This window comes from Colletotrichum fioriniae, assembly GCF_027942845.1.
Source record: "Colletotrichum fioriniae strain IMI 355084 chromosome Unknown scaffold_3, whole genome shotgun sequence".
Classification (NCBI taxonomy): Eukaryota; Fungi; Ascomycota; class Sordariomycetes; order Glomerellales; family Glomerellaceae; genus Colletotrichum; species Colletotrichum fioriniae.
In genome coordinates, this window is record NW_027076839.1 from 1,157,531 (window position 1) to 1,170,068 (window position 12,538).

At 50.1% G+C, this 12,538-nt stretch overlaps 3 protein-coding genes across 3 annotated transcripts; 2 read left to right on the forward strand and 1 right to left on the reverse strand.

Moving 5' to 3' along the window:
* Positions 1-932: 932 nt before the first annotated feature.
* Positions 933-2,251, reverse strand: N0V96_003203 (uncharacterized protein; the record flags this gene model as incomplete). Its single annotated transcript, XM_065756769.1, has 3 exons — positions 933-1,610; positions 1,760-1,790; positions 1,848-2,251. The coding sequence occupies 3 exons, from the start codon at positions 2,249-2,251 to the stop codon at positions 933-935; spliced, it is 1,113 nt and encodes a 370-aa protein (XP_065614536.1).
* A 2,196-nt stretch (positions 2,252-4,447) lies between these two features.
* Positions 4,448-6,408, forward strand: N0V96_003204 (uncharacterized protein; the record flags this gene model as incomplete). The annotated part of the gene is made up of 5 exons (XM_065756770.1): positions 4,448-4,926; positions 4,988-5,290; positions 5,416-5,467; positions 5,545-6,188; positions 6,246-6,408. 5 exons carry the CDS (start codon positions 4,448-4,450, stop codon positions 6,406-6,408), a joined length of 1,641 nt encoding a protein of 546 aa, XP_065614537.1.
* A 333-nt stretch (positions 6,409-6,741) lies between these two features.
* N0V96_003205 (uncharacterized protein) lies at positions 6,742-7,519 on the forward strand (the record flags this gene model as incomplete). The annotated part of the gene is made up of 3 exons (XM_065756771.1): positions 6,742-6,804; positions 7,012-7,353; positions 7,418-7,519. The coding sequence occupies 3 exons, from the start codon at positions 6,742-6,744 to the stop codon at positions 7,517-7,519; spliced, it is 507 nt and encodes a 168-aa protein (XP_065614538.1).
* Positions 7,520-12,538: the final 5,019 nt, after the last annotated feature.

The following is a 12,538-nucleotide window of genomic DNA, read 5'->3' on the forward strand; positions in this document are numbered from 1 at the left end:
CCAAAATCGACAAGCACCAACAAACATCGGCACACCCGCACCACGGGCCGGACGGCACGGCGCCCGGCAGAGAAGAAGCGAAAAGCCACCCAACACCACCCTACCATTACCTCTGCTTCATGAACAAGAGGCTAAGAGCCCAATTGAACGCCCCATCGCAACCCTCACCGTGTGGCGCCAGAACACTGACCAGTGACCCCTCAAGCCTTGCTTCTTATTGACTCGCAACGTGTTTTCGCTCAGACGCTGAGGTTTAGAGGTGCTTGTCTGCCCTAGCGTTTCTGACTTTCTTCTTGTCGTCTGTTTTGTCACCTATTTTAGGTGCTTTCATCCCAAAGGGACGGATGGACCGGCAATTGCTAGCTAGGCTAGCTTAAACAACTGACACTTTGGGACAGGACAGGACCAGACGAAAAGCCAGAGACAAGCGACGACAGCTTCAACACGCGTCCTTTTGGTCCCTGCGCTTGTGGCTGTCTTGCACGTTTGCTTGTGCACCTGTCTGTCTCTCCCTGATGCCACGAGTTCTAGATCACCACCCGAGGTGGGATGAGATTTCCTGAATAGGCGAGTGACGATTCAATGAGCCGACTTTTGCCGTAAGACGGCGTGGGCTGCAGAGTGCAGCACCGCAGACTGCTGCAGATTGCAGGCACCTTCACTGGTCTGACCATGCGGTCAGCACAACCCTTGGAGGTTGGAACCTGCTTATCACAGCGTCTCACTGCCAAGTGCCTGGACCAAGCTTGAAGTGGCGAGTGAGCAGTAGATAGGCACTTCAGGTCCGGCCGTCTGATTTTTTGGCCGTCTTTTTGACCGCCTTGTTCTAATTATTTGATGGAAGGGGTATATCTCGCGGTCCACATGATTTTAAGACCTGTCAGAACTCGTGAGCCGATCGTGCATCCAACTCTCTCTGCCCTTGCATCCCCTTACGATTGACTGGCGGGTGAATCATCGCGATACACCCGGAGGGCAATCCGTTGAAAGAAATTGTTGAGCGAAGTATGGCGCGTCGCCTCTCGATGCTGCTGCAATGCCCACGTATCGTAGTGTTCCTCCCCCATCTCTTCTAGCAGCGACAGGAATCGGTCTTCCAAGTCCCCAAAGTCCACAGTCAGATGTCCAGCCTCGGAAGCGGAAGGGAGCCCGCCACGGTAGAAGAACAAAGGTGAAAGTCGGTCTAAACGCATCGAGGACCCTCGAAGGGGCCTATCCGGATGAGGGTGGCACCCCAGAAGCTCATCCTCCTGCGGTGGCCTGCTGAGATCCAAGGCCCCGAACCGCGTCAGGACTCGCTGCTCGTCAACCAGGTTCGGGATGTTCTCGCCGCGGTTGAAGGGCGTGAGGAGCAGCTCTGGGACGCCGAGGCGCTTCCATTGCCCTCCGAAGGGAAATGCGTCCCAGTACATCGGCAGGATACGCTGCCTCACCATCATCCAGTTCTTTTCCCAATCTATGAACTTGATGTTGAGGTTTCCTATGGCTTTTAGGGAGCCGAGGAAGCGCGCCACGTCGTTGGCCTTTGCCCAGTGGCAGAGGAACGGCGGATTCCATTGGCGCCAGAACTTTTCGGTGTCGAGTATGGGTTCACCTTGGCATCCTCGATTCTAGAGCATGTCAGTCGATGCGATGTGACATGTTCTATCATGCCTGGACTCGACGCCATGTGATCGGGCGGAACGAGCGTGAAGTAAGGGTAATAGTGAGCTCCAAGACATAATCGTGCACTTCAGGTTTAAGTAGGAAAATAACATACATTCTTATCAATCATCATGAAGCGAAAACCACTTGTTTTTCTGGGAACATGATGCGGCGAGTACCACGGCGCATCAGCCGGAAACCACGGCCCCCGAAACTCAACAAACACATTCTCAATCTTCTTCGCGTCTCGCAGCTCGTCGAACACGGGGTTGTCCATATGATTAACATGAATATACCGCGGCGCTGGGAAATCCGCGCTCTTCACGCTATGCGAAGTGGCGATTGTGATCCACTGGTCTTTGCGACATGTCGCCGTGATCCGGATGGTGAGGCAGGGTATCTCGCCCGCCTCGTTGCGGGGGAGGAGGTGCGGCGCGAGTTCGCGGGCGGCTTGCTTGCAGGTGTTGACGAGGCCTAGGACGGGCTGCTCGTCGCAGTTGAATTCAAAGTCGACGGGGAGGGGCGCGGCGACGAGAGCCCAGATGGTGTTGCGGAGCTCTGGGGGGAGCTGGAGTAAGGGTGAGTGTTGGGCGGTGGGGGTGCCCATGGTTTCGCCGGAAGTTTTCCCTGTAATCGACGACTTGGGTTCTTTCTTCTCTTTTATATCTTTTCTTTGTGGCACAGAAATTATACAATACCTTACGTGGATGAAGCATCGTCGTCTCACTCGTCGGTGAGTGTTCAGCGTCGGGTAGCAGCAGGTTGAGAAGGTCACGTGGCGGGCGGACGCCTGCTACCAGATCACGTGGTGGCTCTGCTGCCTGGAGAGACGTCTCACGAGCAACTTCAAGAGGCACAGCATTGCGCTAACTCCAAATAACACCTGAAGGCCTTGGTTTTTTCAGGCTGTTCCCTTAATTTCCGAATTCTTTTCGAAATTCCACAGAAACCGTTGAAATCGGACCGCACCTCGAAGGACATCTCCGGTGGAATTGTCAGTTGACTTGGACATCTTTAAACGCTTATTCAACCTTGATAGCTAAAAACCATCGTCAGTCTACCAAGGTGGACGAAAAGCTCGAGTTTACAGTTTCTGGGAGGTTGAAGAGGGTACTTCACGGTTATCAAGACTACAGGGTTGCTCAAACACCTTTTGAGGGCGGGCACTATAAGTCTGTCTTCCAAACGCAGTCTGACCTCACCAACAATTCTCAATACAACATCCCGACATCGCAAATATGGCCGTAAACTCTCTGCTACACAAACTACCTGGGGAAATTCGCAACAAGATATGGACGCTGCTCTGCATCCCGCCCCCATGGCGACCAAACAAAGAGAGGCCCGGGCCAGCAACAGGCATCCTCAACTGCAACAAACACCTCTCTCAAGAATTCTCATCATTCCTCTTCCATCAAAACTCAAACGGCGAGATCCCAAGTCTCACCATCGTCGTCACGGCCACATGCCGAAGAGACGCTTGGCTATCGTTAGCAATTGAGTCCGAGTGCCCGGATTCCAAAACAAGTTTCCACTTCAACGAGCGCATCGATAAGGCACGGTGCTTCGATGTCAATGACATGGACAACCCAGTCTTTGACGTCCTCCGCGAAGCAAAACAGATCAACATGGTCCGCATTCGATTCGAAGGCCCCTGGTTCGTCAATGAGGCACCGCTGTATTCGCTGCCCGGGACACGCAGAGCTCCGTTCGGAGAGGACCCGATATACGATGCCGAGGCCTTTTGGAGGCAGTGGGATGTTCCATTTCTTTGTCACTGGGCCAAGGCCCGGGATGTTGCTCGGCTGCTCGGGTCTTTTCAGAAGATCGAGAAATTGGCGATACATTTCAATGATTGGGGTCGAGACCATCGAAGAGACGGGAAAAAGTACTGGCACGCGATTCCGCTCTATACTTCCATGAAGGACTCGAAGTTACGGAACCCGGTTAGGGTATGGAGGCTGCTGTTGGATTGCTTCTTGCATGGGGATGGGGACGCAATGAATTTGCTAAATCTCTCTTACTCTGAATGCGAGACCCGGTTCGGCATCATTGCGTTTCCCACGAAAAAGAATCCCGAGGGGGGGCTGACCCTCGACGATGATCATGGTGACGGGTTGGCTGATCAACTCAAGGGGGTTGGGCCGATTGAGAAACCAGCAACTCTTGAGGAAACCACCCATCAACGTATGAACCGCCTCTTTGCCGCGTTTGAATCGCTTTTCAATCAACAGAGCGACGATGTTTATGACATTTGGGCCCTGCGAGAGCATCAAGCGGCGACATCAGACTCTTCGGCTAGGAACTTTTTCCATCGACTGCAACGTCAAGAATAGTTTCCGATCAGCTAAGTTCAAGTAGGATAATGACAAGATCATAGGACTCCGTGAAGAATCGTGGTCTACGACCGGTGTAAGAATATGAACGACATCATGCCCGAACATGATACCGCCGTTACTGTATGCATGATAGACAGTCCGCGTGCCTCGTTCAGGCATGCTATTCATGTCGTTGATCCTCATGCAGCGGTTGTATCTACGTTTACGTACCTGTACCCGGCGGATGAATACGCGATAACCAATCCAATATCCCTCATTGACGGGCACCCATGTTAGCTCCGCAATACATAGCGGACCGCACCCCAGAATGTAACGTTGTTCAATTCGCTCTCATCATTAGCTCGCTTACGTTCCACAGCGTCGCCCGGCTTGCATAAAGTGGTCTCGTAGTGATGCGGGGGGCAGCGAGGACTTGTGAAAAACATTGTGGATGAGATGAAGCGCAGCTGAGTGTAGAGAATTGCAACATGTCTGGGCCTTCATCTGGCTTTTTCGTGAAGATGGGGCTCATCCCTGATGCCGTTACCCCGGCGTCCTTCCTGTCATGGCAGTCTGCAGCTACGCTCCTCGTCATTTGGATCACCTATTGTCTAGGTCGTGCCATCTACAATGTCTCGCCTTTGCACCCCCTCAGCAAGTTTCCCGGCCCCAAGCTGGCTGCAGCATCTTATGCCCCTGAGTGCTGGTACGATTTCGTGAAGAAGGGGCGATACACCTATGAGATTGTCAAGATGCACCAAATTTACGGTACGGGAAATCATGTCGTCGTAAGACTGAAGCTCACAAGGGACAGACATCGGCTGATGGACAAGAACCTAGGACCTATTGTCCGCATCAACCCTGACGAGGTGCACTGCAACGACATCCGCTTCACCGACGAAGTCTACGCCATCAACGGTAGAAAACGAGACAAGCACATCCACCACATGATCAACTTACCAGACCCGTACAACTCCCACCAGCATTTCTCAAGTCTTCAGCTTCCTTGACTCTGACTCCCATCACAGCGCAACCTTCGCCACATTTGGCACGATCGACCACGATCTCCACCGCAGACGGCGAGCCGCCGTCGGCAAGTTCTTCTCCCGGCAGCAGATGCTCAAGCTCGAGCCGCAAGTCCACGCATCGGCGCAGAAACTCTGCGACAAGCTTCTCTCGTTTGCCGGTGCGGATGGCGAGATCGTGCCCCTGCAAGACGCCTATAGCTGTTTTACCACGGACGTGATTACCGAGTACTGCTTTGGCGAGTCGTTTGGATTTCTTGAGCAGAAGGAGTGGACGCCTAATTATCGTGCTGCTGTTTACGGGGCGTTAGTTCATACATTCCTGTTCAAGTTCTTTCCGTGGACGAAGATCGTTATGAATGCTGGACCTTAGTGAGTGCAATTGCAAACCTGCTGCAGCGGGATTCATCTATAAGGGCTGACTGATCTAGTCTCAAGGATTACCTTCCCAGGGACACGGCTATCTTCATCAATACCTACGCAGTGAGTTCACTCCTGTCTCTTTTCTCAGCGTGTATGAAACGCCTTTCAGAACGGTGATCAATAACCAAGCACCACAGACCGTCATCCCAGCCCTCGTAAAAAAGGCTAGAGACCGCAAAGCCACAGGCACAGATACCAATACCCGCCCCAACGTCTTCGCCGCTTTATTCAACTCCGACCTCCCGCCGGAAGAAAAGACGATTCCAAGACTCACGTCCGAGGGGGCCATAATGATAACCGCGGGAACGGAAACGACAAGCTACACGCTCACACTCATCAGCTTCCACCTCCTCTCGAACCCCACAATCCTGGATAAGTTGACGCGAGAACTGCAAGAAGCAGTCAAGGATCCGAAGCAGTTGCCAAACTGGCCCATATTGGAAACACTCCCGTACCTGACTGCTGTCATCTCTGAAGGTCTGCGATTGGCGCCTGGTGGATCGATGCGCACTGGGAGAGTTGCTACCAAGGAGGATCTTGTCTATCGCGGGCAATGGAAGCCCGAAAGGTCGGATGTCGATGTCGATGTGTGCCATGTCATTCCCCGTGGATGGGCGGTTAGTATGAGCGCCATCATCTCCCATCTTGACGAGAGGGTGTTTCCCAACGCCAAGGAGTTTATACCAGAGCGGTGGATCGATGAGAATGGTCAGAGGAGGAGGGAGTTGGAGGCTGGGTTCATTCCCTTTTCCAAAGGAACTCGTCAGTGTGTGGGGATGCCGTGAGTTTTCAGCTCTGTCGCAGATTCCTCACCGACTTGTACTAACCTTTTGCGTAGACTCGCATACTCTGAGCTTTACATTGCTTTGAGTTCATTGGTGCTGAGGGTCTTTCCGCGTATGCAGCTGTACGATACTACTTTGCGCGATGTTGAGTACGATCACGACCTTGGCGTGCCGATTCCCGCGACCGAGAACGGCGTGAAGGTCAAGATTGTTTAATCTAATAGAATAATTCAGAATTCGCTATGAAGTAAATGTATTTGTTGAGCATGTGGTGGGGTGAATCGTTCATGAACTTCCCTTCCTACGGTTCGGTCAAGTGCAATCGAATCACCAAACCGTCGATTGAATTTGGAAACTCCCAGTCTTTGTGATTCACGACCTAATAATAGCAATGGCCCACTCCTCACTATTCACTCAATCCATCTCCCTGCATCTATAAAGACAAAGAAGTGCAACCATGGCTGATCTCTCACAAATATTCTCCTCTCCATCGTCTCTGCAACCGACTGTTCAAACCGAGACTTTCCAGTCTGTTTCAACTTCCTCGTCATGAAGCTCAACGCTCGCGTTCTCATGGGTCTGGCTGCAATCAGCCAAGCCGAACAGCCCTCAGTAATCCCAATCAATGGGACAACATGTCAGTCTCCTCCAAAGGCTTCTTCAATTGAAGTTATCCCTATCAATGTGACTACAAGTCACTCTCTCCCCCAGCCCTCGTCGATTGAAGTCATCCCCATCAACGCGGTGAGTGTGACAGGCCACTCCCTCCTCAAACCCTCGCCAACCCAAGTCCCATCCAACTGCACACGCACACTCGAGGACACGGACAAGCCAGCCACCGACAATCCCCCGGCTGAAGTCCCCTACTGGGGCTTCAGACAAAGCTGCACCGAAATACACGGCGACGGAGGCAAAGAGGCAGTCATCTGGGCCTGCTGCGACACGACACACGGCTACGGCATCCAGAACCGCTACCGACTGGGCCAGTGTATCGAGAACGCGCGCGGGAAGCTGATTCCACGCAAGAATGGGGGGTTTTGGCGCACGTGTGAGGAGTGTGGGCTCAAGGATCCGAGGCGGCTGACGGTGTATAGCTGCAAGTGCTGGCCTATGCCTAGGCATGGGACGAAGTATGAGCGTGTGGAGACTGAGATTGAGTTGGTAAGTTATGGGAGAAGGAGTGTCTAAAGTGACGATGAGAGTTTGGTGCTAATGATACTTGTAGAATGACTTCATCGGCAACGACCATGGCAAGTTGGTTTGCTTCGGCGTCAGGGAGGAGCGCTACTGGGGGAACTGCACCAACAACTTTCCTTGGGATGACTAGACTAGACTACCACAATAGCAGATAAGAGTTACAGTGAGTCTACTACATCAAGACGCATAAGCGTGGAGAACCTTTGTGGTAATCTTCCAACCTCCATTAACCTTGATCAACGTGTGAAAGTCCGTGTCCGCCAGCCCATCGGCGGTGTTCTACATGTCGACTTTGACAATAGCGGTCGTGGGCGTGATGCCAATGATGTCGCACTGGGTCTTGAGGGACGCGCTTGCGCCGTGGGTTTCAAAGACGACGGGAAGGTCATGTTGGCGTACGAGCCTAGTGAGAGTGTGCCATCGGCCGGGGCCCAGCCGGTCATTGTTGCGTCGTTGTGGAAAGCGAGGTCGAGGAAGGTAGGGTCTGCTTTTGCGACGCTGTCGACGTATTGTTGGCTGTCTTTATAACTTCTTCGTATTCTGACATTGGAATAGTCCTGATATTTTTAGACATTTCTGAAGACTGGTTTCTTGAATATTTGAGGTTTGAGGACTTGGGGATCACACTGAGTCAGCTCGACTGTGTGAGGCTTGGATTTAGGCCTGACTAACCTACCACCCTCAACACCTCTATTGTATACTAGAGGTATAGACTGTGAAATTGCTTCGAAAATAGGTTCGTGTAACTAAGGTGGGGCATAGGTGCTTTCAAATCAAGGTCCGTAGAATTCCACATAAGGTGATGTTCTTCTCATGCCAAAGAAAGCACCTTGATGGCACCAGAGTGAACCTCGCGCCCAAAGGTCTTACAAACCATAGGCCGGGAAAGTCTCGGGAGTGAAGCAGCTGTCGATTGTTTGGTGTTGGATCCGCGGAAACCCGCCAAAACCGGAGGAGGCAATAAGCCATCTCCACGACGTGCTAAAGTACTTCGTACAAGTATCAATATCGAGCTAGAGATTACAGCCAAAAGAGGAATAGGCAAGTCGTCGCTCGCTCGAGAGAACATATCTCAAATAACTTTAGAGAAGTGCGGGGCAGTGAATTGTGTATCAATTGATCAAGAATTCTTTCATCAATCAGATGGGCTTATGAGAGTCCACAAGGCCCCAAGACCGTAGCATTGTTTATCTGAGTACCTCTCCTGTATCTCTTACTTAGATGCCAGACACACGGCCATACAATATACGAGGACCATACGGTTTGGCAAGTTGGTCCCTTTGGAAGGGAGTCTATCAATGGCCACAGGTACCGGCAGGACGTCCAGACACATGAGCTATGATAATCAAGGATCAGGGTCAAGACTTCTAAACCAGCCAGGAGGAACCAAGACTTACGCATGCACTCGGCGTTAAGACAGCAGTCACTGCTTCCAACAGTACAATCACCTGTTTTGCAAATAATTAGTCGGCAAAGATGGGCCAGGGTTATTGTCATATGCCATGACACGATGGAAACCTACCACCAGCTGGCGTGCAAGCTAATGGGGGCAAATCGAGTTAGCCAGGGTATAAAGACTCCAAAGATGATGGGTGAATGATAGGTAGGTGTCAACATACCCGCAGACGACGCAACGAGAGCGCTCATGACCGCGAAGACGGAGAAAAGTTTGACCTGCATGGTGCCCGAGGTTTTGTATTGAGTAATATGTCGAAGGCAAGTTGTGAAGCAACGTAAATAGGAAAGACTCGTTACAAATGTTTGTGATCCCGCTTGCTCCCGGTAGCTTTAGTCGGAAGACTGGTCGCTCTACTTATATATGCGAGAACTCTCATATCCAAAGAACGGCTAGTCTCGCATCCAGATATTCGGCAAGAGCGGACTTGAACATGCTAGGCAGAAGGATTGTGTTAACTCGAGTCATCGGTTTGTGATTTGACTTTCGAACGGGTGGGATAGCTTCGTGATTAAATGAAGAAAAATGCTAGGGAGTCATGGAGGAAAGCGCAAGCATCATCGCATACCGGTCAAAATCCCTGCGGTCTATTGGTGGACGACTGACCGCATCTTCACATACCTAGTAGTAAGGACGGACACAATGGCCTCGTGAGACTGCTGTGTAAAGTTTCAATCCCGTATTATGGAAAAGTTTAATAGATGGAAGAAGTACTTTAGCCATTTGGACGAATGGCACTTGGTGTAAAGCCCCAGGTACGGAGACTTCATTGAGGATCTTTGCAAAGATAGTTTCGACCGGGAACTATTCCCCACATAGTTTGAAATCTTGTTCCTTTCGTGTAATTATAACACACCTCGCACCCGCTATCTAAAGTACTTTGGTGGGCAACAAGAGCGTCGTCTCTTGTCTCTCAGTAACTTGAACTACGCAACAAAGACTACCTATGGATACGCGAAAACGTCCCTGAGCCTTCCGAGGTGATCTTGCAAATATTGTAAAGGATCAACATCCATCGAGCCTTTTCGCCTTCAAGTTCGATCTTGAGTGATACTGTCGTCAACGCTATAGTCATCATACTTACATCTTGCTGTCGCATTCAAAGTGTACATACTAGTTGCCGACAGCCTGAGATAGGTTAGCAAACACACAATACACTAACATGAATGAACACACTTCGAACTTTCATTTGTCAAGCGGGTTTGGAAGCTCGCGTACGTATCAGTGGGATGCAGATGATGAAGACAAGACGTCCAGACTGCTCTCCATCATACCTTAGGAGTGACGTAGCCATTGATTGAAGGAGGTCCAAAATATAGAAAGGAGCAAGTTTACTTACATTTATCTTCAAATTTGAATCAATTTTGCTATTGCTCCAGCTTGAGAATGATATCGCGAACCACATCTATAGTGTAGTGCCTCTCAAGGCAAAGCATTTAGAAGGAGTTAGGATAATTGAATCAAGTGAAATTTGGCCCCGAAGTAAGAAAGGATCTATTGAGAAAATCCGCTATTTGAATGCCTCGCTATGCAATTACCTAGGAGACCATTAAAAACCTGGCACGACCGACCTAGTGCATAATGGAACAATCGGAGATGGATGCGCTCCACGAGTTCATGAATGATTCGGTTAGTGATCGTTTGGTGCGCCAAAGAAGTGGACAATACATTCATATGACATACATTTGGCGTGAAAATTAAAGTTCTCGACGTTCCATCAAAACCAAGAAGTCCAAAATGTCTAGCCGTAGTATACGCGCATCTCCGATACCTAATCCTTCCGCACTTAGGTACCTTACCTTTCACTTGTGCTGACCTTTGTCATATCGTTTCTTGTTTCCTCATTACAATTTTGGTTTCGACGTCTCAAATCACCTTCAACCTGTTCTGTGACCTCGGCACGAATTACAACCTACAATACCCGAAATATCCATTAAGATGGATCGCCAACGCCCCAAGAGCAATGCACTACATAGAAGCTCCTTGGAGAGACTCCCCCCCCCGAATTACTTTTGAGAATTTGCAAAAGCCTAAACAACGTACGGTCTCCTTCTTGGCGTCATTATGGGAGGGCCCTCACCAGTCTTGCGTCACTCTGTCGAGCATTCAAGCATTTGCACACTCTTGGATCGGCTGTGCTCTATCAACGGTTCCGATTTCGGATCAGAAGGGAGGAATCCAGCTTAAGCAGACTGACATGATTTATCTCAACTACTCGGCGGAGTTCTCTCTTAGCTGGGCATGTGAGAGAATTGATTCTTGACATACATGATGCAGACTCTCTGGGCCGCGTTTACTTAGACGGCCAAAAGACTATCCAAAAATCAGGAGGAGCCCTAGACTCGGAACTAGGATCGTTTGCTCGCCCGCTCCCGTAAACCATTTCAGTCTTGCAATTCATCATCGTTTTAGCACAGTACCTGCTCATGCGGCTAATTCAACTGAGAAAACTATCGGTGAAGGCTCATGGTCCTTGCTCAATGCATACAGTCGGGAATTGGGTCTATCTGGAGAGACATGGACGAACAGGGAGCTTGCCATCGTTACACACCGTGGTAATCAAGACATTGGGAGTACCCGCAGCATCCCGAAAATGGGGCTCTGGTATTTTACAAGCTCTTTGTCAAATCGCACCAAACATCACCTCTTTGGATACTCAGCTGGTTATACCGATGCCAACACCAATCGACATGGCAAATGCAACCTTTTATCTGCAAAATATTGAATACCTCGATTTGCACGGGACAGAGATGGGATCTGAGATGCTATTTTCATTGGTTCTTTCCTGTGGACCATTGAAAAGTTTCAAGTATCGACCATGCGCCGGGTACGTAAACCGATGGCACCATCAGACGCGAGAGACTGCCGATATCACCGCTGCGTCAATTCTCGATGCACTGAAACCTCACGCAAACACTCTCAAGTCTTTGGAACTGAACATTATGGAGAATGCCTTCCATTCAGGCCGTCGAGAGCAGCTAAAATCCATGCGACATTTCGAAACTCTTGAATACTTGGGATTGGACAGCTTCTGCTACGACAAGGGACAGTCTCTAGGCAAGATTCTCCCAGGCAGACTGGAGACCATAGATATCACATGCATGCATGAGTCAATGCATGAAGATGTCTTGGAGCTGGCGCGTTCAGCCGAATGGATCTCCAACCTCAACACGGTCACCTTATATCCTTGGCCCAATAGCACGATGTGCCCTACGAGTATCCTCAAAATTTCGGCCATTGCTAATCGATTCCGACAAAGAAACGTAGTATTCTCATTCTCCCATGAGATTCATATCAACCGTGCATCCAGAAGGGACCTGGGATGTAATAGCTTTCTTGACCGCTTGGCTCTGTGGAACCCTCGCACCTACAACACTCTTGCATAGCTTGAGACGATAGCCTAGCTGGGAAACAATTAGCTATACAGGTAGCACAGATGGATAATGGTCTACATCTATAGCCGTCTATTAATCGAATGATCCATGTACCAAAGAATAATCACTTCACAGAGGTTGCAGTTTATAAGTGGTGCGTACATCTGTCTGTTGGACCGATGAACAGAATGTGCGCATAATGCATCATATGGGCTATGCACAATCATCGTGGCAAGATCAGTCCCAGATGGTGTTATCAGTCAGTTAGTCGGAATCAATTGACTGAGTTAAGAATTGATAGAGGAATGGCCCCATTGAG